Below are 27,053 nucleotides of genomic sequence, written 5' to 3' on the forward strand. Positions count from 1 at the left end.
CCTTGGGGTGAAGGAGTCACCCCCCTTCATTCGAAGGCACCGTAATGCATCTGATTGGTCTGCTGGTCCTGAGCTCCTACAGACTCCGAATACTCCAGCAACAACACAGGAGGTGGGTTCCGCATTTCCTTGAGGTTGTGCTGCCCTCTGACTGAGTTTGAGACCAGTATCCCTCGTGGGGACCGCTTAACCCGAACCCCTGTGCACTGTGTACTTTTGCAAGTGCATATGCTTGTTGGCAATTCCCGAGGTTGTGCATTGGACTCCCTGTAGTCCTGACCCTGAGCAGTATTTCCACCAAAGAACTTCGGCCCCCTCGCACTGAGTCCTCCGTGGACTGGTACTTTGTGATCTTGCTCGAGGTCCCCTCGCAACTCCTGGTCATTCAGCCTGTGGGTCCTCCTGAGGGTCTTCTTGAATTGAGTTGGGCTTTCCTGGTTGCTCCAGACGTGCCCTGACTCCCCATTGCGTGTTGAGTCTCCTGGTCTTCGTGGCTGTAGAGTCAAACATCCCTTCTTCGCACCTGAAGCACCCGACATCAGTGGGTATTCGTTCAGTGAGCACTTGGTCACCCTGAAGTGACCCAGACGAACAATAGTTACTTACCTGTAATCTGTGGTTCTCCAGTATTGGTGTCTTTCATAGATTCACATGTCTGAATCATTCCCCGTCGTCGGAGTGGGAGTCCCACGGTACATAAAAAAGCAATAATATGCCATAATAACATAGAAAAAACTTGGTAATACCAGCCAGGAAGTAAAGTAGCCCCAGCTACAGGAGAAAAAAACTTCCACACTCATGACTATCCTAGTCATTTTGTATAGCCAAACTGCAGCCAATCAGGCAACAGCACCCACCAGAAGGTTCTCCCCAGAGGTTCAGGCTCTCAGATTTTCTCGCACAGGAGTGATGGTAAACCAATGTAGCATATGAGCCTCTGCGGGGAGGTGGGCGGGTGGCATGTGAATCTATGAAAGACACCAATACTGGAGAACCACATATTACAGGTAAGTAACTATTGTTCTTCTCCAGTATTGGGGTGTCTTTCATAGATTCACATGCCTGAATCAGAGTAGATAGCAGTACATATCCGTGCTTGGAAGACACTATTTGTAGCATAAGCCTGTACATATGAAAAAGCACATAACCATATAATAGAAAAGTTGCATTTCTAAAAGCATGAAAAGTGCAGTTACATGAGCATGTACATAATAATAATCATGAATAAGTAAGAGGAGGAGGGAAACAGAGGCTCACCTTATCTGAAAAGATTACGCAGAACTGCTTGACCCACTGACGCATCAGTCTCGCTGGCGGCATCCAAACAATAGTGCTTGGTGAAAGTATGCCTGCTGGCCCAGGTTGCTGCTCTGCAGATGTGCTGAAGAGGAACTCCAGCGAAAAGAGCAGTCGAGGAAGACATGGCTCTCGTAGAGTGAGCCCTTGGAGCTGCCTGCAAAGGACTTCCTGCTTGTATATGGCAAAAGTCAATAGCTGCAGAGATCCATCTTGCTATTGTTTGTTTAGACACTGCATGACCTTGACGAAGTTTTCCATAGGCGACAAACTATTGATCAGATTTGCGTATTGTAAATATAACTTTAAACACCTCTTGATGCATAGTGTATGCAATGCCCTTTCCGCAGGGGATTGCGGGTTAGGAAAAAATGTCCTTAAGATGACTGGCTCATTCAGGTGGAAGTCCGAAGGCACCTTAGGCATGAATTTTGGGTTCGTGCGGAGCACTACTGAATCTGACGTGAACTGCAAGAAAGGTGGATGGACCGTGAAAGCCTGGACATCACTGACTCTTCTAGATGAAGTCAAAGCCAACAAAAGCGATACTTTCCATGTAAGAAATTTCAAATCCACTCTGTGAATTGGTTCAAAAGGATGGCGCATGAGCTGCGCTAACACTACATTGAGATGCCACGATGGCGGTGGACGACGTACCGGAGGAAACATTCTGAAAAGTCCTTTAAAGAATTGCTGTATTATTCTTGAAGAGTAAAGTGAAGTGGACCCATCCTGACGATACCTTGAAATGGCTGCTAGGAAAACCTATAGAGTTGCGTGAGATAATCCCGATTTTGCCAGATGTAAGAAAAAAGGCAATATCTGTTCTGTCTTAGCCTTAAAGGGATGAATCCCAGCCAAGTGACACCAGATACAGAATCTCTTCCATTTAAGTCTGTATGTTTTTATCGTAGCAGGTGCTCTTGCTTTGACTAGTACCTCCTTGCAATCTGCAGAGATATTCTGATGGGCGAATTCAAGGTACTCAGGCGCCAAGCCGCTAATTTCAGAGAAGTCGGTATGGATGGTAAATCTGACCATACTGGATGGAGAGGAGATCCGGTATTGGTCGAAACTGAATTGGTTCTCACTCAGATTAGTGAAGGAGCTCGGTGAACCAGTATTGGCGAGGCCACCTGGGGGCAATGAGAATCTGGCGACACGGTTCTTTTTTCATCTTCCGGAGAACTCTGGGAACCAACGGTATCGGAGGAAAGGCGTAAGCATATATTTGAGACCAGTTGATCGAAAACACATTCCCTTGAGAGCCCTTGTGGGGATGCCAACTTGCAAAGAACCGGCATTTGCTGTTCTCCTTGGTCGCAAAGAGGTCTAGATCTGGATGACCTCACTGTTGAAAAATCCGGTCCACCGTTGGTTGATGAAGTTCCCATTCGTGGGTGGACACTGTTGTCCTGCTGAGAGTGTCCGCAGAACGTTTGTCGTTCCCGGCACATGGACCACCAGAAGATTGATTCTGTCTCGTATTGCCCATGCCCTTGGGCTTCCTGAGACAGAAGAGCCGATCTTGTTCCTCCCTGTTTGTTCAAATAGTGCATGCTTGTAGTATTGTCTGTGCGAACCAATACTGTGGCCCATTGAACGATTGCGCGAAAGGACTTGAGGGCTAGGAAGATGGCTCTTAATTCCAAAAGATTGATGTGCCAGACCTTCTGTTGAGGACTCCATCTCCCGCTGACCGTCAGCCCTTGAAGATGTGCTCCCCAACCTTCGAGGGATCCGTCCGTGGAGATAGTAAAGTTTGGTGCGTCTTGGAGGAACGCGCAACCCTGTTTTAAATTTCTCTTTTGAATCCACCAGAGAAGAGCACCTCAGATGCGAGGGGTGATCTGGATGAGGTCCTTGAATGAGCCGGAGACCTGCAGCCATTGCAGGTTGAGTTCTTCTTGAAGAGGCCTCATCCTGAGACTGCAGTTCGGTATCAAAGGAATGCAAGAAGAGACCATCCCCAGAAAAGACTTGAATTGTCGGACTAAAACTGACTTTCTTGAGAGTAAAATCTGAGCCATGTCCTGTATTCTTTCTTGCCTCTCGTCCGATACGAAAGCCCGGACCAGCTGTGTGTTCAAGGTTGCCCCCAAGAAAGCTTGTCTTTGGGATGGTTCCAGCTGTGACTTGCTGAAATTGATGGAGAGAACCAGTGACTGGAAGAGAGACAGACACAGCTGGATATGGTTGTCTGTGTCTGCGTAAGAACTCGCCTTGGTAAGGCAGTCGTCTAAATAGGGAAATATTTGTATTCCCTCCAGCCGGAGGTGTGCTTCTTCCGGAGCCAGGACCTTTGTAAACACCCTGGGTGCCGAACGCAGCCCAAAGGGGAGTACCTTGAACTGATAATCTCTGCCAGCCATTCTGAATCGCAGGAACTTCCTGTGATGAGGTAAAATGGGGATGTGTAAATACGCATCTTGGAGGGCCATGTATTCTCCCGCCGAAAGAAGATGCAGTATTTCTTGGAGTGATAGCATCCGGAACGTTAGCCTTTTCAAATACTTGTTCAGGGCACGGAGATCCAGGATTGGATGCCATTCCCCAGACTTTTTCTTTATTAGAAAGAATCTGGAGTAGAATCCTGTTCCTCTCTGAACCTAAGGAACCTTTTTGATTGCTCCTTTTTTTTTAACATCAAATTGATCTGGGAAAACAACTCTTTGAGATGAGCAGGAGGTGGGCCCCTTGGAGGGACGTTTGGAGGAAACTTTTCGAATTCGAGGGCATGGCCCTTGGCCACAAACTCCAAGACCCACCTGTCTGATGTTATTGAGGACCATTTTGAGTAGAATTTTGAGATCTTTCCTCCAATTTTTATGTGAGACTGCGGCAGTAGCGGTGGCAGGAGATGACACTCATTGTCTTTTATCCTTTCCGTGGTAGGCAGGCTTTCTTTTGTTTTGGGAATAATTAGTGTTGCGCTGGCCGTAGGACTGGTAACGTTGGGTTTGGTAACGTTGATTCCCTTGTCTGTAGGAGGACTGCTGATTATAACCTCCTCTATTAGAGGACGATCCACGTCCTCTCACACCTCGAAAGGGCGGCTTCCGAAATTGTAAGGTGCCCAGGAATCTAGCTGTCTCCGTGTCCTTTTTGATTGTCTGCAAGTCATCCCTCTACTTGCGGGCCAAACAAAAACTCCCCGTCGTAAATTATGTCTAACACCTTAGCCTGAACCTCCTGGCGGAACGAAGTCGCTCTTAGCCAGCCTTGCCTGAGCAAGACAGCAGCTCCTGCTAACTGCCTGAATCCAGTTGAAGATACATTAACTGCAGAGTTAATCTCAGCCGAGATCCTTTCACCTTCCTGCAGTATTTTCAGAGCTTATGACTTGGAGGGCTCTGGAAGCATGTTGACATATGGCGAGATGTCAGACAACATTTGCCGGTCATATCTACCCAGAATGGCTAATGAGTTGGCAGCCCGACTGTAGTTGCTGCCATTGTTGACACACGCTTTCCAATAGCATCCAGACCCCTGCCGTCTCTATCCGGTGGGGCTGCAATTGGAGAGGAAGGATTTCCAGATCGCTTCTGTGCTGCCTGTATGATCACCGAATCCAATTTCAGGTGACCTATAAGACAAGCTGGGGAGTATTCAGGAGCCTTACATTTTTAATCTATCCTCGGCAGTGCTGGAGGGATAGATGCAGGAGTAGACAGAACTTTAACTCCCTCTTTCCAGATGAAATCTATAATAGGTATAGACTTAACCTGCCTCCTTGGCTGGTCCTTGAAATCATAGAGGAAGCATTCCTGCTGTGTAGTCTCCATGTCAATATGGAAGCGTTTTGTAGCTCTTTCCATTAGAAGATGGAATCCTCCCACGTCTACTGGAGGTGAATCAGCGGTTACCGGAGGTATAGGAGAAGGTGTTTGGACCTGATAATCATCCCACTCGACATCATGGATCCGTCATCGACTTCCACTTCTTCTCTCTCTTCTTCGTCAGAAGAATGTTGTTCTTCAGGCTGATGGGACGCTACAGTTGGAGGAGACCTTGGAGGTCTTAAATCCGATATGGGCGTTTGCACTACAGGTGTAGGAGGCACAGAATCCGCTGGCTCAGGCGGTGGAAAACGCCTCTAATAATCATTTGGCATGTGCTGTAGATTTGTTAGCAATGCTACTGGCATCTGAGCTGAGGGGACATTAGTAACAGGTGATGTCACATGCTCAGGCGAATGTTGGTCATCTTGATCGTCCTCTTGGTATTTGATGTTTAATTCTGAAGGACTCGTAGCTCATCCATGTCAGAATCCTCCTCAGTATCTTCAGAGTCCAGTAACTTGTCAGGGACCTGAAGGGGTACCGTTTGAGGTGACAGGCGTAGAGGAGATAAAGGTTCTAGGCCAGAACCGCGTCTCTGAAACACGGTTTGGTGTTGATATAAAAACCGTAGGCGGTGACCAAACCTGCATGGTGGTACATGTAGACAGTTGCAGCATCGACAGAGGCCTCATCGACGGGTTCGTCGACGGGGGCTTGGCTCCAGATGATGAAGAGGTCTTCATCGACGATTGAGTTGTCTTAGCCGACGAGGAAGGTTTCGTCGACGACTGTGTCTTCGTCGACGATGGTTTCTTTGTCGACGACGGTGTCTTCGGCGATGATAGAGTCTTGGTCGACGGTGCAGGAGTCGTCAACGAGCTTGTCGACGACGGGATGCTCGTCGACGGCGATGGAGCAACCGTCGACGGTGGCGTCGACAAAGCTATCGTCGACAGAATCTTCTTCAGCTTGGCCCCCGACGGGGTGTGACGATTGCAGATGAAGATTCTTTCGTCGACGAGATAGGCCTGCCAGCGACATAGACCATCGTCGATGGTGAAGACGCTGTCGACATTAACATCTCAGGTTTAGGTGAAGTGAAAGTTACCGTAGATGTTGCGTCAACGGGGATCTTCGTCGACGAAGGAGTTGACGCCGGCATCGTCGACGATAGGGTCTGTTTCTAAGGTAAAGTCTTCTCAGAAGTCGTCTTTTGAGGTAATGTTTTAGTTGTTCTTCTCGGGGTATGGATGGTCCAAGTTTGCCCTTAGTAGGGGGAGTAGCCTTAGAAGTGGATGGCCTCTCAGACCCCTTAGAAGATTGTTGCCTCTTTACAATCTTGGCCCCAGGAGAAGACAACACCTCCTCAGCAGCTCTCTTTCTAGAAGCTGTAGTAGACCCAGAAGCAATACTGCCTACCTCAGAAGCAGGATAATCTTGATCCTTTGGCTTTTGTAGCCACAAAAGCAGGCAGCCCTCTCTGTCCCTGAGGGTCTTCTGAGGGAAGGTCCTGCATATCTTGCAGTCCTTCACCTGATGGTCAGGGTATAGGCAGTAAATGCACTTCTTGTGGGGATCTTCTTTAAAACGCTGGAGCTTACCACGAGAGTCACGAGGCCTGAATAAAGATTTCTTAGATGAAGACATCTTCAAAACCTGATTCATGAAGGAAAATAGAGTAGGACTGAGCAGAGCTCAGGGAGACTCCCTTCACACGACGTGCGGTAGAAAATCTGAGAGCCTGAGCCTCTGGGGAGAACCTTCTGGTGGGTGCTGTCACCTGATTGGCTGCAGTTTGGGCTATACAAAATGACTAGGATAGTCATGAGTGTGGAAGTTTTTTCTCCTGTAGCTGGGGCTAATTTACTTCCCGGTTGGAATTACCAAGTTTTTTCTATGCTATGGCATATTATTGCTTTTTTATGTACCGTGGGTCTCCCACTTAGACGACGGGGAATGATTCAGGCATGTGAATCTATGAAAGACACCCCAATACTGGAGAATCTGTACCCTCTGCTTTCAGGTTCGTTGACGGAGCATCTATTTTGTAAGGTAAAGTTGTCTCAGGAAGTGACCTTGAAGCCTGCTTTATTTTTTAAGAAGATTTAGAAGGAGTAGAGGGCACAGACTGACCCTTAAGAGAGGCTGGTTCTTTTTTACAAGATGAAGGCTGGTCTTCATGTTTTGAGGTGTGGTGATGCAGTCTCTCACCTGGTGTTCAACGTGAAGGCAATAGATACTTCTTGTGGGGGGTCCTCTGAATGAAGTGTTAGTTTTCCACAAGAATCACAATGCCTGAAGAGAGATCTTTTAGAAGAAGATATGTTGGATTGTAGATCTGAAGAAATCCAGAAGGCCAAGAGAAAGTATTGAGCAGAGCTCAGGGAGACTCCCTTCATACGACGTACAGTAGAAAATCTGAAAGCCTGGAGCCTCTGTGGAGAGGGTTCTATTGATTGGCTGGAGTTTGGACCATCCTAATGACCATCCTAATGACTCAGACGAGATATTAAAGTGAATGTTTTTTTTCTATTAACCTTAATGTTAGAGTAATTCTTACTAATTTTTATGTACCATGGGACTCCCATTTCGACGATGGGGAATGATTCAAGCAGGTGAATCTATGAAAGATACCCCAATAGTGGAGAATTAGATCTTCTGCAATAGCTGACCAGTAAAAATGTACGTAAAAAATGCATCAATGCAATTTTGTGATTTGGCCTGGGATACGTACAGTGCTATGAAGCATGCATCAAGTAGCTCCATAAGTTACCGGTTGTACCTTAAAATATTTAAGGTAACGCCCAAAACACAAGTTATAATTTGTGCCTGGAGGGCACTTCATTGCCAAAATGACACAATAAAAATAATGCACAGCATTGCATGACAATGATGAAAAAGTTAAAAAATAATATAAATAAAATAAACGATTTATTTAGATGTGACAAATTGAATTAGCTGGCACCTCAATTGTTAAGAGTACTATGAGGAACTGTAAAAAGTTGTTAAAGAATAATATAGAAAAACAGTAATAGCATTCTGTAAATCTAGGTGACTGCAGGATTAGGAGCTTCTTGTTCTTCGCTTTTTATAAACAAGTGCGGGCACAAAGCCAGAAGGTCTCGCCTTTCAAAAGCAAAAGTCGACGTTTAGGCACAGCCAATGCTTTTTACCGTTATAACATTTCATTCCCAACCCGATATCTCGCCTTCATAAGTTGCACCAGTTACAAATGTGGCTGAATATATATATTACCACAAACAATGGCGAAATGAACCCGCGCCACTTTCAAAAGGCGGGCCACAGCGGGGTTTGCCTTACCCCCGTCAATCCAATAAAGAAGTTTTTGCAGCCGCAGCCGCTTGATGACGAGTGCTCAAGCGGCTGCGGCTGCGAAACGCGTTGGGTGTTTTCTGCCATTAATAACTCACCTTGAATGCAACTGGGCCTCAGCTTGTTGTCTTATGGATACTGATGACAACTTCTTTATTGGATATATATATATATATATAAAAGTTGAGCAGGTGTGTCAATATATATATATATATATGATGTTGGCCGTGCTCCTCCTCTGATGAAGGCTCAAGTGGGGCTGGAATGCATTAGGACAAATCGAGCGCAGATGAAACAAAATAAAATTTTATAATTAACCGCGATGTGTGCGGCTCACTTCTTTCCTTCTGGAGAGGTGAGGTGATATATATATATATATCCAACTCGGTGGTTCCTGTTTCCCCCGTAATGGCGCTGCTTAGCGGTGCGTAGCTCCTGCGGCCGAACCAAGCCGCTAGTAAATCCAACCAGGTGAATTCCAAAGAATCAACGAAATGAGCCGCCACTCACAGCCAGTGTTCTCAGCAAACGTTTATATTTTCTATTTAGCACAGAAAAACCAACGCGTTTCGGTAGTTACATCTACCTTGCTCACGGTCCGAAAAAAAGAAAATAGAAAATAAAAACGTTTGCTGAGAACACTGGCTGTGAGTGGCGGCTCATTTGGTTGATTCTTTGGAATTCACGTGTTTGGATATATATATATATATATATATATATATATATATATATATATATATATATATATATATATATATATTGACACGCCTACTCAACTTTAATAATTTATTACAGTTGTGACATCTCAATATATCCTACAATGGTGATATATAATGTTCTTATTACAGGTGACTGCCAAAGTAGCAACTATACTGCAATTTTTATTTTAAAGTAGAGGTAGGTTTATATACTGGGTCTAGTAGAGGAGGTGTGACATTTTTTATATTAAAGATGTCTAGTGGTGTAGCAACTAGACTGCAATAAAACAATAAGAGATAGGTTTCTGCACAGGGTTTGCAGGTTTCCCTGTAATTCATCTTTATTAATATTTAAATTAATGACTGTTCTTCAGGTGTTCATCTTTTACTCACCAAGACTTCTTAATCCACTGAAGTAGAATAAGGTTCTCTTGTAAAGTGCTATCATGCCCTCGGTCTAAGTTCACGCAACCTAAAACTGCAAAAAAGAAAAGAAAAAAACAAGTACATACACATACTTTGTTACTCACCGGTTCCTGGTCTGGAACACCACTTGTAAACAGATAAAGGCCTTGGGATTCACTGGTGTCCTTATCAACCAAATTTACCTCGACTGCTCTTCTTAGGGCCCCCATGAAATTTCTGCCACCTTCACACTGCAGGCTTAACACCCATCTACAACAGGATTATGTTACAACGTCATATTAAAGTTGCTGATTTAGTACATCACAGTTTGTGTAATTACAAGGCCAGACAAGGAAATGTATTGATACCACAAGCACATAATACAGAGCAGGCAGATGCAACCTGCTCTGTGAGGGAAAACGAGAGACTGATGGCACTGAGCGGAGACTGACTGACCACCAGTGGCGGCTCGCAGAGGTAACGCTGTGGGACGGTTTGGCGGGGCGGAGGTTGGGCTGGGTGGAGGAGCAGTGGAGTCCGACGTACGACAGCAAAGGTGAGCGTACATTAAGAAATAAATATCTGCCGTAGTTTGTCAGATTCCACTTCCCCCCACACAGCCCTGCCCCCCCACCTCACCGCCCAACAGCATTACCTCTGCAAGCCGCCACTGCTGACCACCACCTCTGGGCCCTACTTGGTATATTGTACAAAAGTAATCAAGCGAAACAGATCCTGTTAAAAAAAAGTATTACGGCCAAAAACAACATAAATTTGAGTCTAGCGTTGGCTAACAAATGGTCAAGTTCCAAGAATATTCTGTAAGTCACTATGAACGAAAGACGACTTGTAGTACCAGCAATCGTCCACAACGTTTTAAAGAATGGTAAGCACTAAAATCCAACAGTGCATAAAAAAATGAATACTTAAAAATCAACAAACTGCTACTATTGTGCTTTCCAAGGGTTGGCTGGTCACACAGAGAAAACCTTTGTTGCCAACACCATGAAGGAAGGAGAGCAAAACAACTAAAAGGAGTGTGGAGATGGCAATGGCCAGGGTCATGAGGCAGAGAAAATAATGGGATGTAACGGGAAAAGTAACACAGACATTCCTCTTTTTGCACATATTTTAGTCACACAGGGTTGGCCATAGGGGGGTCAATTTCACTAAGGGATATTCAGCTATAAACGTATGTTTAAGGAAAAAAGACCTCAATTTATTCAGCCAGACATTTATACAAAGATGTCTGGCAGATGTAAATGCAATTACTACTTTGAATTTCTTCCCCACGAGTATGGACAGATCCGCAGTAGTAAATCCTGCTCAGGGGTCGAAAGAGGGCGTACAAAGGGAAAGTTTTGAAATGCCCACAGACATGTATATTTTGTGGGTATTCATAAACTCATATTCACCCTTTACCACCTTAGGTATGTTTTGACATTTACTCCATCCAGAGTCTAGACTAACTACCCTTGCAGCCTAGGAAGGTGAACGGATTAGCCTCACATTTGGTGGGGTATTTCAACATGAGCAAAAAAAACATTCTCTGGGAAGAAAAAGGGAAATAAGTGTATTTGCATTGGGTCTCCATTCCCCAATTTGCAGTATTCTACTTTGAGCACATAGGCTATAATTGGACTACACGGGATATGTGACATGATATTTCCAGAAGTACAATTGGAAACCTGCGGCAGGACTAGCTTTCCAGGATATTTCTAGGAATGCTTGTTAAAAGGAAAAAAGTTAGTGTAATCTGAAGCAGAGAGTATATCGCTGCTCCCACTTTTTACAGTTTTTTTCATGAGCGTGGCCCGGGGTGCTTTTCCTTTTTTCCACAAAGATACAGTAGAGTGGAGCATTCTGTAAAAAACCCTTTCTGGACTGGATCACAAATTCACTTTAGTACCTTAAAATGGTGTGTCTTTGGTTACCTGAGCCTGTGACTTCATGAATCTGTGGGTTTGCCACAGCGCCTTGAGACCCTTCCGGGTGAGTAGCGCGCTTTACAAATGCCCATGATTGATTGATTGATTGATTGAAAAGCACTTTACAGATTTGGCCAAACATTTCGAATTTTAGCTTGGCTCTGCCATACCAAAATGATCACACATATCCATTTTGGTCTTTTTAGTACTGCTTAGTGACTGTCTCCCTGCTAAAGCATAATAATCAGCCCAACACGTTTCTGTCTCATGGGCTTCTTCAGGTGGGGAAAGCAAAATATCATCATCTTTAGTTTGTCTGAGCTTAACTACATATAGAGAAGAGAACCAACTATTTGCAAATTATTTTGCTCATGCCAGATAATAAGCATCTGGCATTAAGTACCAGGCTACATATTTTAATGTATTTTTTTTATAAGTTTTATATAACGCTAGCTAGACCCGGGGGTATCAGAGCGCTTTACATACACATACATACATAGTTTTACATACATAGTTGCATTACATAGCAGGACATAAGGATGCATAAAGATACAAGCAAAGCATTATAATTAGGCATACGGGGGAGGGAGGGAGGAAGCTAAGGAGGTTGAAACAGTCAAATAACCACCTATCCATACTATCTACAGGGGACTTGTTTGGCATCATCAATGAGATGATGACTGTGTCACCTGTTACAATGAGATTAGGTATACTTGTAGACACACCAACACCAAACATTTGCATATATATATTTTAGCAATTGGTAAATCATTCATCAGGACTGTTGATGAGCATAAGAAAAGGGATAAAGGAAAAGGGTAGTGTTTCTCAATACATAAATTGTCAATGAAAGGGCATACATGATCTTCCAGCCCACTCATATACCTCTAAAACTCAACAATTTTTTTATGTGCGCTGTCCACACTAGTCTTTAGTGAAAAAACATGGCAATAAACACCTCAATTTTGATTGATTGATTGAAGGCTGTATTTCGATATAAAAGAATATCATAAAAGCATAATACAATGGATTAAAAACAATATTTACAAGCACATTCAATTTACAAGATAAAAGCATTGTTAGAGCAGTTAAGACAAGTATTAGATTGACAAAGCAAGCCTTTTTAAACAAATTAACCAAGACCATTTTAGGAACTTGGATACACCACAAACGAACAAAGTACATGTGTCGGACATTAAAATACGTAAGGCCACTTTGTGTTGCCGTGTGCCCAGGTGACTACATAGTATTTTAAGCCACCGCCGCCTCGGCGCTAGATAGGCCGGACATTCAAAAAATAGGTGGGCAACCGACTCAACACGCGTTAGACATGTCGCACAGAAAGGAGATCGATGATAGGGAGTTTTCCAACGTGCTAACAATTCATTTACAGGAAGCGTCCCTATTCTAAATTTAAAGTACAGGGCAGGATCTAGGGGGTTGGATATAATATCAAGGTACAGTTCATAAACCACCACATCCTTGATTTTCATAAAGTCTAAAGTCGGTTTACAATGTTTAGAGTCCGTAGAGATTTTGCAAGAAATCCAAGTCCAGTACAGTTTCTTTAGGACGGCTTTGGGGGGGCAGTCGTGGACCCCCACACCTCACCAAGACCAATATCCCCAAGCAACCCTTTCACGTCCCTCAACCACTTGATCTTGGACCAGTCCTCCATTAGCATCACCTCTGACAGAGCTTCTGCATATGAGGCCAGCTCGGGCACACGCCACAGGCGCGCCCAGAGTAGCAAGGGGTGTAATTGGGCTTGGTCCTTAATCGGTCTGCATCCCAAGTCCATTAAAACGGGTACAGTAGGGGTGATCTGCGGGAGGGCCATCAAGTCCTTCAAAAATTTACACTCTGATCTAGCTAGGGCTTCAAGGTTACACGTGCCCCACAGCTCCGTCCCATACAAAGCAGAACTAACCCCTCTTGCTTTATAGATCTCCACTACTGAGGCAATAGGCTTAGTTGAGGAGGAGCGTTGCTCCTTTAGGAGTGCACCACTCACCCTTTTATGGCCAAGTATCATCTTTTGAATGTGCGAATTCCAGTGCATTGAGTCCGTTAGACGGATTCCTAGGTAGTCGAATTCGGCTACCCTCTCCAAGGGCTCGGAATTCAGCACCGGGGGGCGAGCCATTTTTTTGGGGGGTTCAAAACCAAATATTTGGTTTTATTGGTGTTAATAATCAAGCCCCTAAGTGAGCAGAACTCCTGGAAGCTGTTAAGGAGGCTCTGCAGGCCCATAGGAGTCTTTGAAATGAGGAGGGTATCGTCAGCAAAAAGTAATGTAGGGATACGCTTGCCTGCCAGGGACGGTGCATCTGCAGGAATTCTAAGCAGGTGCTCAACCACTCCGTTCACATAAAGAGAGAACAGAGTGGGAGCGAGCACACATCCCTGACGGACACCCCTCCCCACTGGGATCCTGTCCGTTTTTTCACCATGCGTGCCCCATGGCACCCGCGCAAAATTGTCAACGTGGAGCCTCACTAATAAGGACAGGATATACGGCGGCAACCCCATCTCAGACAAAACCCTCCACAGCCCCTCCCTTGGTACTAGGTCAAAGGCAGTCTTCAGGTCTATGAAGGTCAAATAAAGACTGCCCGTGCCCAGTACCACCACCTTCCCCTAAAGAAGAACCAGTCTAAAGACTTGTTCTATAGTCCCAGTTCCGGATCGAAAGCCAGCTTGGTAGTCCGACAGAATGTTGTTGTCATCTACCCACTGGAGCACCCTCCCCAAAATCACTTTGCCCGCCACCTTTTGGGTTGAGTCAATAAGGCTTATAGGCCTATAGTTGGCGGGATCGTCCCGACACCCCTTTTTGAATATTGGGACGACCTCCGCCCCTTTCCAAGATTCGGGGACAGGTGCGCCGTTGTTAATAGCGTTAAGCAAGGAAGAGACCAGCTTCCCCCACTCTTTGTAGTTAGCACGCAAAAGATCCCCTGGTAACCCATCAGGTCCAGGAGCTTTAAGGGGCACCAGGGATCTTATTACGCTCTCAACTTCTCTGGGGGTAAATGGATCTCCTAATGTGACCCCCGGGGGTTCAGCTGTGCAGAGACTGCTATTAACAATTAACTGAGGATTCGTCTCAACAGAGGTGTAAAGGGAGAGAAAGTGGTTGTACAAGGTTTGGGCTGGGATGTTGCATGTAATTAGGGTGCTATCTGGTCTAATCCTGGTTCTAATTAGATTCCAAAACCCTCTAGAATCTCTGCCAGCGCTCGCTTCCATAAGATCAGACCAATACCTATCCTCCCACTCTTTCTTAGCTGCTTTAATGCTCTGAGCATATTTTTTCCTAGCAAACCTAATCTCTGACGGGGATTTGCTTTTAACAGCCGTAATCAAGGCGGAATTATCCTCCCTACATTTTTTGGTAAACCAGCCTGGTTGGTTCTTAAGTCTCTTGTCTTTCCCGGCTGGAGGATCTCTAACTGGGAGAAGGAAGAATTTACCCAGAGCATTGGTTGTATTACAGAAAAGAGCTGTCACTTCACTGGGTATCTGGGTGGACAAGTCCAATTTGGACTGTGCAGTTGTTATGAGCGCTCCTATAGCTAGCAATTTACCCTCATCCATAGCGACATTGCACCACTTCAGGCACCTCCCACAATTAGTGGGTCGTACTATTGAAGTGTAGGCTGGATTAGAGGGCGTGCGCGCACTAGGTTCCCCGGGCCACAAAGGGCGCAGAGTCAGGGAAAGGGGATTGTGATCGCTATCAGCTGTGGGTGAGACCACCATATCCCGCACAAAGCTCCACAAGTTTACATCGAGGAGAATGTAATCTATCCTCGACGTGTGATACACCTCAATTTTAAAATGATGGGCTAATGTGGATAATGATTACACAGGTCCTGTGCCAATGTAAACAAAGGGCAGGAAGTCAATATTATCTCTAACGTGTTAAAACAAGAAACCCAGAAAAGACTATTCCACAATGTAGATCCCAGCCACACCATGATTACAATGCGTTATATTTGCATTAATAGGAACTCCAAGGATTGATCCCAGAGTGGTGGCCCATTCCTAAATTCCATTACCTCCGTTTTTTCAGTGTTTAATTAAAGATAGTTCTGACGCATCCGGCCCATGATTTGCTTCCACAAATTGTGAATTCTGCCCCCCCCCCGGTTTTGACACTCGAGGAGATAGAGATGACAATCTGTGTATCGTCGGCATATGATACCATCTAGAAACCGTGAGGCCTTATCAGCTTGGCCAGAGGCATAACATATAAGTTAAATAAAGTTGGGGATAGTGCTGAGCCTCAGGGAACTCCAAAACATGTGATGTTTCAATTCGTTGGCTTAAGAAATTGTTCATTGTTGATGGTCTATCCTTCGTGATGTAAACTGAAGAACAAAAACGAGGATAGAGAGTGACCACTTACAGAACAAGAGAAGGCTGTAAAATGGCTCTGAAACATATTCCCTCATTCCTCTAACATTATAAAATGGGATAGGGAGCTATCTAGAAATCTCTCCTTCTATATGAAAAAACATCAAACACCACACAGATGAAGCATGTTGTTCTGTGGATCCCATTCATAACCTACCCTGTTGAACAACATGCTCAATATGTCACCCACTGTTCAAGACTCAATCAGAATTAAAATCTTGCAAGTATAAAAATATGTGCTAGCAAATATATTCTGTGATATTATACTTAGTGCTGCTCTGAATGACTACAGCAGACCTTAAATACAATTTATGAGAAACAGCCTTACCAGTCATTTCTTGTCAATATTTACAAAAGAAGTACAATTAACAAAAGAATAACACTTAGTTTAACAACATATAGAAAGCCTACTTTCAGTTAGCACATATGTACTATGTCTGTCCATATTCAATACAACATTAAAGAATGTAGCAAAATAGCTCAAGAGAAACATACTTCCAAGCACTTTGTAAATTTTCTGTAGTGGGAGGAACAACTTCTGGCTTCCAAGAATTAATTTCACTTCCAAATCTACAAAGAAAAACAATGGTTGTAAACTATTTTAGAGAAGTCACAAAATCGCGTCTGACTAACAGATTAACTGTGTCATCAAATCAGGAATACAATTACCTGAGAAGGCTCAAACATATATAACATTTATCCTTCTGTTCCCGCGGAATTACCCTTGGCATCGACTCTTGGCTACATTGCTTAACTGATATTAAATCATGACCAGAACAAAATAATCCAATCCTCTCAGCTGGTATTATATATCTTCTCTATGGGTGCAGTAGAGGAAACAATGCCACTGGACACTGAGAAACTCTATATTCGCCCACATGCCAACACATATTCAATTTAAGAACATTCACCTTATGAAAAAGTGTTTGTTTGAGTCTGAGTACCAAAACCCTGCCTAGTGCCTTCCCTGTGAATATTTATTTCAGGCCACATACTGAGTGCAAACCACTGTCTATGGAAACTCCTGCCAGCTACTCTGAGAGCAGTCTCCCACAATGATACTTTTTGGATGAACTTTAAATATGTTTTTTTCCTTCGAGATTTAGGCCAAGATTTAATACGTTTTTGTGTTGGGATTTTGCCACTTTTTTGGTGCAACCGTAACTCAAAATATATTTTGGGGTTTACAAACCCAAACAAAGTCTGATTAGTGTGACTTTATAAAAACAAAAAAAGAAGCACAAGGCAGCGCATAACGCTGCCTTGTGTTCCCTTGCGTCAAAGAGGCGTTACCTGGGTGGAGCATGGGCATTCCCGTGCATCCACTCATATATTTTAATGCAGATCCATATTTACTAAAGACAGTAAACATGGGTTTGCACCAAAATGGTAAACCTATCCGAGGCTGATATAACGAGGAGAAATCAACAAGTTACTTCCCTTCGGTAACGCATTATCTGGTAGAGCCTCTATCTAGCTGCAGATATCTTACAGCCCCATTCTTGCCTCCTGGCTGCTTCTAAGGCCCTATCATATATTGAAAACCAGTCTTATGGTCTGTCAGGAACCTCCCACTAACTAAGGCTGTCCAAAGGGATTGCATCACTGACCATTGTCTCTTCTACTTACGCTATGATGTTAAAGTAGTCCTTGTCTGACATCTGCTCCTCAAGTAAAAGCCGCAGGGAATGCTGAATATGAATGATATACATAGAGTTGGTCGCTGATATATCAACAAGAACCACCACCCTAAAAACAAAATGTTATTTTCAGAATTAACCTACATGCAGAATTAACAGGCAGAACTGAAACGTTCATAAACCATTATTTGTAACAATACATGTGTAGACAAACTGGAAGGGGCTGTGAAACAATTAGGTAACAACAAAACCTCAAGAAAGCTGCAATCAGACACATTTCAGTGGAAAGCTCCTGGATGTGAATGAAAAATGTCCTAGCTAACAAGAAGGAACGTTTCAATTCTGTTAAGGCCAAGGAGGCGAGAATTATGCATTTCTTTCTTTACTATATTTCCACAGCAGTATTAAAAGAATTTAAACAAAACAGTATAACATCACACACTACACATCCCATCAACCATAGGGAAGTAGTCTCCATGGTAACCATAGTCCTATCACAGATCAGTCCATTGCATATAATTATTTAGCGTCCATTCCGCATCTTCTTTCTTCACTGCTCGTCAGTTAAGTGCATTCCTATAATTCCTGTCTTATCTGACCTAAAAAAACATATATTGTGCTTTCACTGTTTCAGGGTTTTGTGAAGGTGTTGTTATTTCTTGTTTTGCCCGAGTGCCCAACTTTTGCCCGATTGCTTTTACTTCCCGCGCTTCGCTGACCTATCTGTAGAGCGTCTGTGCGCTGTGTGGTCTTTCAGGAGTGCAGAGACCCAAAGAGGCAGCTGTCGGGCGCTCTTGTCGGTTCTCTGCATGTGATTGGGGATTAGAACTCACAGAGCTTATGGACTCTGTCCTTTCCCCAACAAACCCTTGCCGCACTGGCAACGCAACGCAGTGAGAGTCCCTATATGGTTGAGCAACCGCAGCGCCTCCTGGTGGAAGTTTGGTGCATTTTTTGAGTCATAGTACAGCCCTTGGCAAAAAAGCAGGGTGAGCCCTTAACACTACCCTGTTGTGGTGAAACACAGTATATGGCTCTTTAGCACACAGGGCCTGGATCTCACTTACTCTGCGAGGTGACATTATTGCCACCAGGAACGCATTCTTCCATGTCAGGTGCTGCAATGTGGCTTTATGAATGGGCTCAAAAGGAGGACCCATCAATCTAGACAGCACCAGAATCAAGACCCAAGGAGAAGAAGGAGTTCGAACCGGGGGGATACACTTTCTTCAACCCCTGCAGGAAATCCTTAACCAACTGCAATTGGAAAAAAGAAGGTTGGTTGGGGGATTTTCTGTATGCCGTAATGGCTGACAAGTGAACCCTGATCGAGGAATATTTCAAACCTGCTTTGACTAAATAAAGGAGGTAAGGAAGAATGACCTCCTCCTGCCCCTTTGTAGGATGAAAATGAATATTGACACACCATAAGTAGAATATTTTCCACTTAAAAGCGTACAACGCTCTCGTGGAAGGTCTCTTAGCCTCTTACAGGATGTGCATGCAGTCCTGCGGCAGATTCACGTGTCCATATTGTAGGACCTCAGGAGCCATGCTGCCAAGTTCAGTGAAGGAAGGCTGGGATGGAGAATCCTTCCGTCCATTTTGGTCAGCAGGTCCGCTCTGTAAGACGTCTCCTGTGGGGGAGTACCGACAACTGCAGAAGGTCCGGGTACCACCACTGACGCGGCCAGTCTGGAGCTATCAGACTCATATTCATGTTGGATCTGATGAGCTTGGACACCACCTTCAGGATCAGAGGCAGAGGAGGAAAGGCGTATGCAAATTTCTCTGACCAATCCATCAAAAGCACATTCCCCCTTGTCCCTGGACGGTGGAATCTGGATGCGAAGGCGTGGCATTTTTTGTTTTTGGTGTCTGCACACAAATCTATTGACGGACGACCCCACTGTTGGAAAATATCTGCCACCACCTTGTCGTGTAGCACCCAGTCTGGCTGATCTTCGAAGTGCCAACAGAGTGCGTCTGCTCGCACATTTTGCTCCCCTGGAAGGTGCACTGCCACTATGGAGAGGTTCCGAACCAGAAGAACAAGTTACTTACCTTCGGTAACGCTTTTTCTGGTAGATACAGTATCTGCCTGTGGATTCCACAAGTTGTGAATATCCCCTCCGCAGCAGCCAATCGGAAACTTTTGTAGCTCTCCACGCCGGCGAGGTCATGGACGACGTCACAGAGGGTACGACTCCGCTCGCGACCCCGCTGACGTCACTGGGTCCATAATAGGGCCTCGTCGGCGTGATGACGTCAGTTCCGCCCTTTTTTCCGTGCCCCCGAGGCACACGGACGGACCGACATAAACAGTAATAGTATACATAGTACACAGTATTCAAAACAGCACACACAGTGTGAAATTAATGCAATATGTATGAACATATAAATATACCCATTAAATTTTTTTCCAAAATATACACTTAGCAGGTATAGAAGAGTGGACAACGGGGAGAAGGGTGGGTCAGTGAGGAATCCACAGGCAGATACTGTATCTACCAGAATAAGCGGTACTGAATGTAAGTAACTTGTTCTTCTGATAGATACATCTGCCAGTGGATTTCTCACCTTGTGAATAGATTACCACAGCAGTCCCCACTCCCGGAGGAGGGTGTCCACTCTGCTATACCAAGAAATCTTGAAGGATAGAGCGCGGAAAATGGCCATCCCTCCTCACCTCGGAATCCAAGCAGTAATGCTTCGCGAAAGTGTGGAGGGAGGCCCAAGTTGCCGCTCTACAAATATCCTCTACAGGTACACTCCTAGTTAAAGCAGACATTGATGACTTTGCTCTAGTAGAGTGAGCCCTTATACCCTCTGGAGGTTCCTTACCAGCAAGGGCATAGCAGATCTTTATACACAGGATTATCCATCTCGACAGAGTGCGCTTGTGCACCGCTTCTCCTTTCTTACAGCCAGCAAATACAACAAAAAGCTGGTCGTCCACACAATAGTCTTTAGTCCTATCGAGGTAGAAACTCACCACCCTCTTAGTGTCTAGACGGTGAAGCCGTTCCTCCTCCTTGGAAGGGTGAGGGGGGAGGATAAAAGGTAGGGAGGGTAATGGACTGCCCCAGATGGAAGGGAGTTACCACCTTAGGCAGAAAAGCAGCTGGTCCTAAGTACCATTCTCTCAGCATGAATAGTCAGGAATGGGGGTTTCAAACTTAGAGCTTGAAGCTCACTTAACCTCCTTGCTGAGGTTATTGCTACAAGAAAAACAAGACAGAAGTCTAATGGGACACTTGTGTAAGGGTACAAAGGGTGAACCCATCAAGTAGGTTAAGACAAGATTCAAGTTCCATTTTATGTACAATTAATGGAGTTGGAGGGAATTTGTTGGTAAGACCTTTGATAAAACGTAAAACAATAGGTGAATTAAATAAAGACGGCTGGTCTGGCAAACAAAGGAATGCCGACAAGGCCGATAAATATCCTTTTACAGTCGCCACAGTAAAACCCTGCTGGGCCAAAGAAAGAGCAAACTGAAGTATGTTTGACAAACAAGCTTTCAATGGGTCAATAGATTTCTCTCCACACCAGGAACCAATTTTGGACCACCTATAGGAATCGATTGACTTGGTGGATAGTCGCCTGGCCGAAAGAATTACGTCCACCACATCAGATGGGAGAGAAAAAGAATTCAAGTTGCCCCGTTCAATCTCCAGGTATGAAGGTGTAAGGTCTGGAGGTGGAGGTGGGGGTGTAGAACCTGCCCCTCCATTTGAGAGAGGAGATCTGCCCTGAGAGGGAGACGGAGCTGCCGGCACGAGGAGAGGTGGAGAAGATCCGTGTACCACACCCTTCTTGGCCAATCCGGGGCGACCAATATCACTTGGGCGCGGTCTTGGCGAACCTTCCTCAGAACCCGAGGGATCAAGGGTATGGGAGGAAACGCGTAAAGGAGTTGTGAACCCCAACTCAACTAAAACGCGTCCCCCAAAGCTCCCTGCGACGGATACTGGAGACCGCAGAATGAGGGGCAGTGAGCGTTCCCGTGAGTGGCGAACAGGTCCACCCGAGGAGTCCCCCACGTCCGGAAGACGTGTCAAACCACCTCTCGGTGAAGCCTCCACTCGTGGTTGGCTGAGAACTGCCGACTGAGACTGTCTGCGCGAACGTTCAGAACTCCGGCCAGATGATTTGCCATCAGACAAATCTGGTGGTCCTGAACCCAGGACTAGAGACGCAGAGCTTCTCTGCAGAGAAGATGCGACCCCACTCCTCCCTGCTTGTTGACATACCACATCGCGGTCGTGTTGTCCGTCAGGACCTGAACCGACTGACCACGAAGGGAAGGGAGGAAGGCCTTGAGTGCTAAACGAATCGCCCTCAATTCCAAAAGGTTGATGTGAAGCAACCTTTCCTCTGGAGACCAAAGACCCTTGATTTCCAGATCCACCAGATGAGCACCCCACCCTAGAGTGGAGGCATCCGTTATCAATGTGGCAACCGATGGAGGCAGATGAAAGGGCTTTCCTTGAGACAGATTGCCCTCCACGCTCCACCAAGACAGGTCCGCTGCAGTTTCTCTGGAGATCCTCACAGACTCCCTGAGATCTCCGTTGTGCTGATACCACTGCCTGCAGAGGCACCACTGTAGCGCCCTCATGTGCCAGTGTGCATGGTTGACCAGTAGAATACAGGAAGCAAACAGACCGAGCAGGCGAAGGACCTTCAGGACTGGAACGACCGCTCCATTGTAAAACAAAGGAATCATTTCCCGAATGTCGAGAATCCTTTGAGGTGGAGGGAATGCTCGACAAACAGTAGTGTCCGGTACTGCCCCTATAAACAGGTTGCGCTGTGAGGGCACCAGGTGAGACTTGGGTACATTTATCGAAAAACCCAACCTGTACAGCAACTGAGTTGTCTCCTGCAAATGATGGAGCACCTTCTCTGGAAACTCTGCTTTGATCAGCCAGTCATCCAGACCGAGGAATACCGGAATCCCCGACCTCCTGAGATGGGTAGCCACCACTGCCATCACCTTGGTGAAGACTTGAGGTGCAGTAGTAATTCCAAACGGAAGGACCGCAAACTGATAATGTTGCGACCCCACCATGAAACTGAGATACTTCCTGTGTGACTCCAGGATCGCAATATGAAAATACGCGTCCTGTAAGTCGAACAACACCATCCAGTCTTCTTCCAGCAACGCCTGAAGAACCTGCGCAAGGGTAAGCATCTTGAACTTCTCTTGTTTCAGATAAAGATTCAAGATCCTGAGATCCAGGATTGGGCGAAGCCTGCCATCCTTCTTGGGAATCAGGAAATACCGGGAGTAGCATCCCTGACCCCTTTCCTGCTCTGGAACCACCTCTATTGCGCCTTTCTTTAACAAGGTCAGAACCTCCTCCTGAAGGATACAGAGATGTTCCTCTGAGCAAGCCCCTTGACAAGGAGGGTAAGTTGGAGGGAATTCCCTGAAGGGAAGAGCATACCCATTTGCCACAAGATTGAGAACCCATTGGTCTGTAGTGACCGATTCCCAATCCCGCAGAAAATGGGTAAGCCGACCCCCCACAGGGCCAACATGACTGGGAATGGGGAATCTAGTGCTGTTTCGCTGCAGCGATAGGAGGAGAGGAAGAGGAAGAGGATGAGGATGGTTGACGACCCCGTGGACGACCTCTGTTTCTTCCTCTATAAGATTTATACAGCGTATTTTGTTGCTGCTGCTGTTGCTGCTGACGAGGCTGCCCTTGCGAACGAAAGGATGACTTTCCGAATCCTCTGTACCTACGAAAGGATCCTTTGGGCTGGGACTGCAAGCCAAGTGATCTTGTCGTGGCCTTACTATCTTTAAATCTTTCAAATGCGGCATCAGCCTTCTTACCAAACAGACCCGTACCATCAAATGGTAAGTCCAACAAAGTAGCCTGCACATCTTAAGAAAAGTCTGAAGACTTCAACCAAGCCCCCCTTCTCGTTGCCACTGCAGACCCATAATTCTTGCCACCGAGTCAGCTGTATCCAGGCCACTTTGAATGACCTGGCGTGCAGCAGCCTGTGTATCATCCAAAACCTCCTGAAAGTTCTTCCTGTCTTCATCAGACAGTTTTGGCAGCAACTATTTAGAGGAATCCATCAAGGCATGGATATACCTTCCCATCAAGCAAGTTGCATTTGATGACTTCAGTGCCATACTCGCTGAAGAGAACACCTTCTTAGCAGACTGGTCAATCTTTTTTGACTCCTTGTCAGCTGGAACCTGCGGTAAAGCTCCTGAAAACTTCTTTGAACAAGTCGCCTGAACCACAAGGCTCTCAGGTGATGGGTGAGCTGACAAAAATTCTGGATCCTCCGGTGCCACTCTATATCTCCGTGCCACAGTCCTAGAGACTGCAGGAGCAGACAAAGGCTTTTTCCAAACCTCCAACACCGGTTACAGAATTGCCTCATTAAACGGTAACAAAGGCTCAGTCACAGAAGATGGAGAATGCAACACTTCATTCAATAGATTGGACTTAAATTCAGTGGTAGGCAGATTAATGTCCAATAATTCAGCAGCTTTTCCCACAACTGTGTGATATGGGACTACCTCCTTTGAAGGAGCATCTGAATCAGGAGAAAAGCCCCACTCAGGGGAGACATCAAGACCACTTGCATCTCTTAATTCCGCAAAATAGTCCTCAGAATCAGGAAGTTCACCTTCCTCCAAGTCCTTCTGAATTCAATTCAATTCAATTAAATTCAGTAATTTATATAGCGCGCTACATACCTGATAGCTGATAGCGTGCTTCTTCCACAACTCTCTGGGCCTCCCTCCTGGAGCGGATCCTCGGTACTGGAGTCGATGGATTCACAACCGACTCCATCGGATTCTGGACCGGCGTCGAACGCGGATCCGACGGTGCCGCTAGCGCCGAACGAGGACAAACAGGCGGAGCCGGAGATTCTCGATACGAAAATTCCAGGACGGCGTCGCTGGAAGAAAGGGCATAAATGGAGCCTGGGCATATGCCTGAGGGACACCCAAATTGAAGGCAAAAGGACCCATGGGGCCCGCAGATGCACCAGAGGGGTACATGGCCCTTGCAAAGACACCATACATAGCGTTCAGATAGTGTGATGGGTCTTGGCCTGGAGCCGAGAAAGGGGGATAATTTCCTGGCGCCGGCTCTGAAGCCGGTGTACCTGGAGTTGGGCCCGTCGGTGCCGACAAAGGAACCTCTTCAGGCTGCTCCTGGTCTTCTTGCTCTGGCTCGGCTTCACCCGGATCCGAAGAATGAACCGAATCTGATGGAGCCGGCATCGGTGATCGAGAGACTTCGACCTCAGGAGACACTTCCTTCTCTGGCGAGACTGGATTTGAATGTGAAGGATCAACCTCACTACTGCGCCGTCGAGGACAAGATGACTTTGGCGCCGACTTCGAATGTCCCGACGCCGACTTCAAACCCGACCTGGATTCGGAACGAGATCTCGACCTCGACCTCGATCTTCTTTTACTCGCCTTCTTATTCTTCTTCACTTTGGCGATAAATAACTTTGCTTCCCTTTCCTTCAATGCCTTAGAGGTCATCTTCCTGCAACACGCACATCCATCGACGTCGTGATCGGAAGACAAGCACCATAAACAGTCCTCGTGCGGGTCAGTGATGGACATCTGCTTCCCGCACTCCCTGCAGGGCTTGAAACCAGATTTTCTTCCAGACGTCTTTGAAAGGAAACGAGAAGAACAGACAAGAACAACTACAATAACAATGTTACTACGGAGAGTCCCATGAAACCGTTGGCGTCGACGGCACGGAAAAAAGGGAACTGACGTCATCACGCTGACGAGGTCCTATTATGGACCCAGTGACGTCAGCGGGGTAGCGAGCGGAGTCGCACCCTCTGTGACGTCATCCATGACCTCGCCGGCGTGGAGAGCTACAAAGGTTTCCGATTGGCTGCTGCGCAGGGGATATTCACAAGCTGAGGAATCCACTGGCAGATGTATCTATCAGAAGCCAGTGACAGATCGCTTGAGCCTCCAGGGAGAGAGGGCGAGAGTGTGTACCAACCTGTTTGTTTAGATAATACATGGTGGTCGTGTTGCCTGTTTGGATCAGGATCGATTTGGACGTGATCGATGGCCAAAATGCTTTCAGAGCAAGATTGACTGCTCGTAGCTCCAACATGTTTATATGGTAGGACTGCTCTTTTGTGGACCACCGGCCCTGCATCTGAAGGCACCCCATGTGTGCCACCCATCCTTGCAGAGATACATCCTTTTCAACAATTGCACTGGAACTGGTTGATGGAAAGGGACTCCCACCAATAGGTTCTGTGGCCGAGTCCACCACATGATGGACGACTTTGCTGCTTGAGAGAGCACAACCCGTTGCTTGGTTCCACTTGTCCTCTAGATCTTGCTGCAACTGTCTCATTCTCAGCCTGGCGTTGGGAATGAGAAATATGCAAGAGGCCATTGATCCCAGCAGAGATGCCACTTGCGCGATCTGTCTGGAGCAGAGCTTTACACTTCTGCTGCTTTGAAGAAAGTCTCTCCTCCGAAGGAAACGCTCTTCCTTTGTTTGAATCCAGAGTCACGCCCAAATAATGGATTGTCTGGGTGGGCCACTGAACTGACTTCTCCATGTTCACATGAAGCCCTAGTCTGCAGAGCAGATTCAGACAGACTTGAAAATCGTTCCTTACTTTTTGAGGAGATGGCCTTTTGAGGAGCCAATCGTCTAAGTAAGGGTAGACAAACAGACCATTGCGCAGTATAATGAGCACCCAACAATCTTTTGTTATACTGCACCACTCTTCCAGATGATGTGAAGCACTTCCTCCCACTGGAGTGGGAAACGGCTCCAGAGGAAGCTCTTGCTCATTGCTTCCCTGCTGATCTGGCCGTGTTAGAGGTCTGCTGCTGATGACCTCCTCTACCTCTGTTGGACTTACGGCCTTGATACTGCGATTTGCCTTGGTTTTTGTTCTGGGACCATTGAGGGGTTTGAACCCTCTGTTGGTAGCCCTTGCGTTGGTTGGGTCTGTACCATTGTTTAAACTCTTTTTTCTTCTCCAATCCAACTGCTTTGAGGTTATCGAGCTCAGCTTTCATCCTACCCATTTCTTCATCTCTATGGGTGCCAAACAGGGAGGAGCCGGAAAAAGAGAGATTTAAGATCCTCTGTTAAGCATCAGGCTTGAGAGCTGTTAGTCTCAACCAGGAGGATCTCCTGGCGCAAATTCCATGCGCATATGAGTGCGCCGACAGTGTAGCACCATTCGCTGCTGTGCTAATCACTTGGTTGGCAACAAGCGACCCTTCCTTGATGACCTCCTCAAAATCCTTTTGATCTTCCATTGGCAATATTTCCTTGAAGCGGTCCAAGCAGTCCCATAAGGCTCTGTCATAGCGACCTAATAAGGCTGCTGCATTAGAGACTTTGATCAATGATGCTGCAGACCTGCAAACCTTTCGAGCCCAAGAGTCCTGGGACCTACTTTCTTTATCCGGTAGGACTGACGAAGACGCAGCTACTGCATCAATTTTCCTCGCTGCCGCAGTTATCACAGAGTCCGCAGGCGGATCTGATT

General features: G+C 46.0%; 1 protein-coding gene across 3 annotated transcripts in view; it reads right to left on the reverse strand.

Annotated features, from left to right (window-relative positions):
• Window positions 1-27,053, reverse strand: part of VWA3A (von Willebrand factor A domain containing 3A) — a 544,099-nt gene that overhangs the window by 295,841 nt on the left and 221,205 nt on the right. For all 3 annotated transcript variants that reach the window (XM_086940772.1, XM_086940773.1, XM_086940771.1), the window contains 3 exons: window positions 17,494-17,613; window positions 16,360-16,434; window positions 9,640-9,784 (listed from right to left, as the gene is read on the reverse strand). In XM_086940772.1, coding sequence (XP_086796898.1) covers window positions 9,640-9,784; window positions 16,360-16,434; window positions 17,494-17,613 — 340 coding nt within the window. The remainder of the gene's footprint in view (window positions 1-9,639; window positions 9,785-16,359; window positions 16,435-17,493; window positions 17,614-27,053) is intronic.

Source organism: Lissotriton vulgaris, chromosome 10, assembly GCF_964263255.1.
Source record: "Lissotriton vulgaris chromosome 10, aLisVul1.2, whole genome shotgun sequence".
Taxonomy (NCBI): domain Eukaryota; kingdom Metazoa; phylum Chordata; class Amphibia; order Caudata; family Salamandridae; genus Lissotriton; species Lissotriton vulgaris.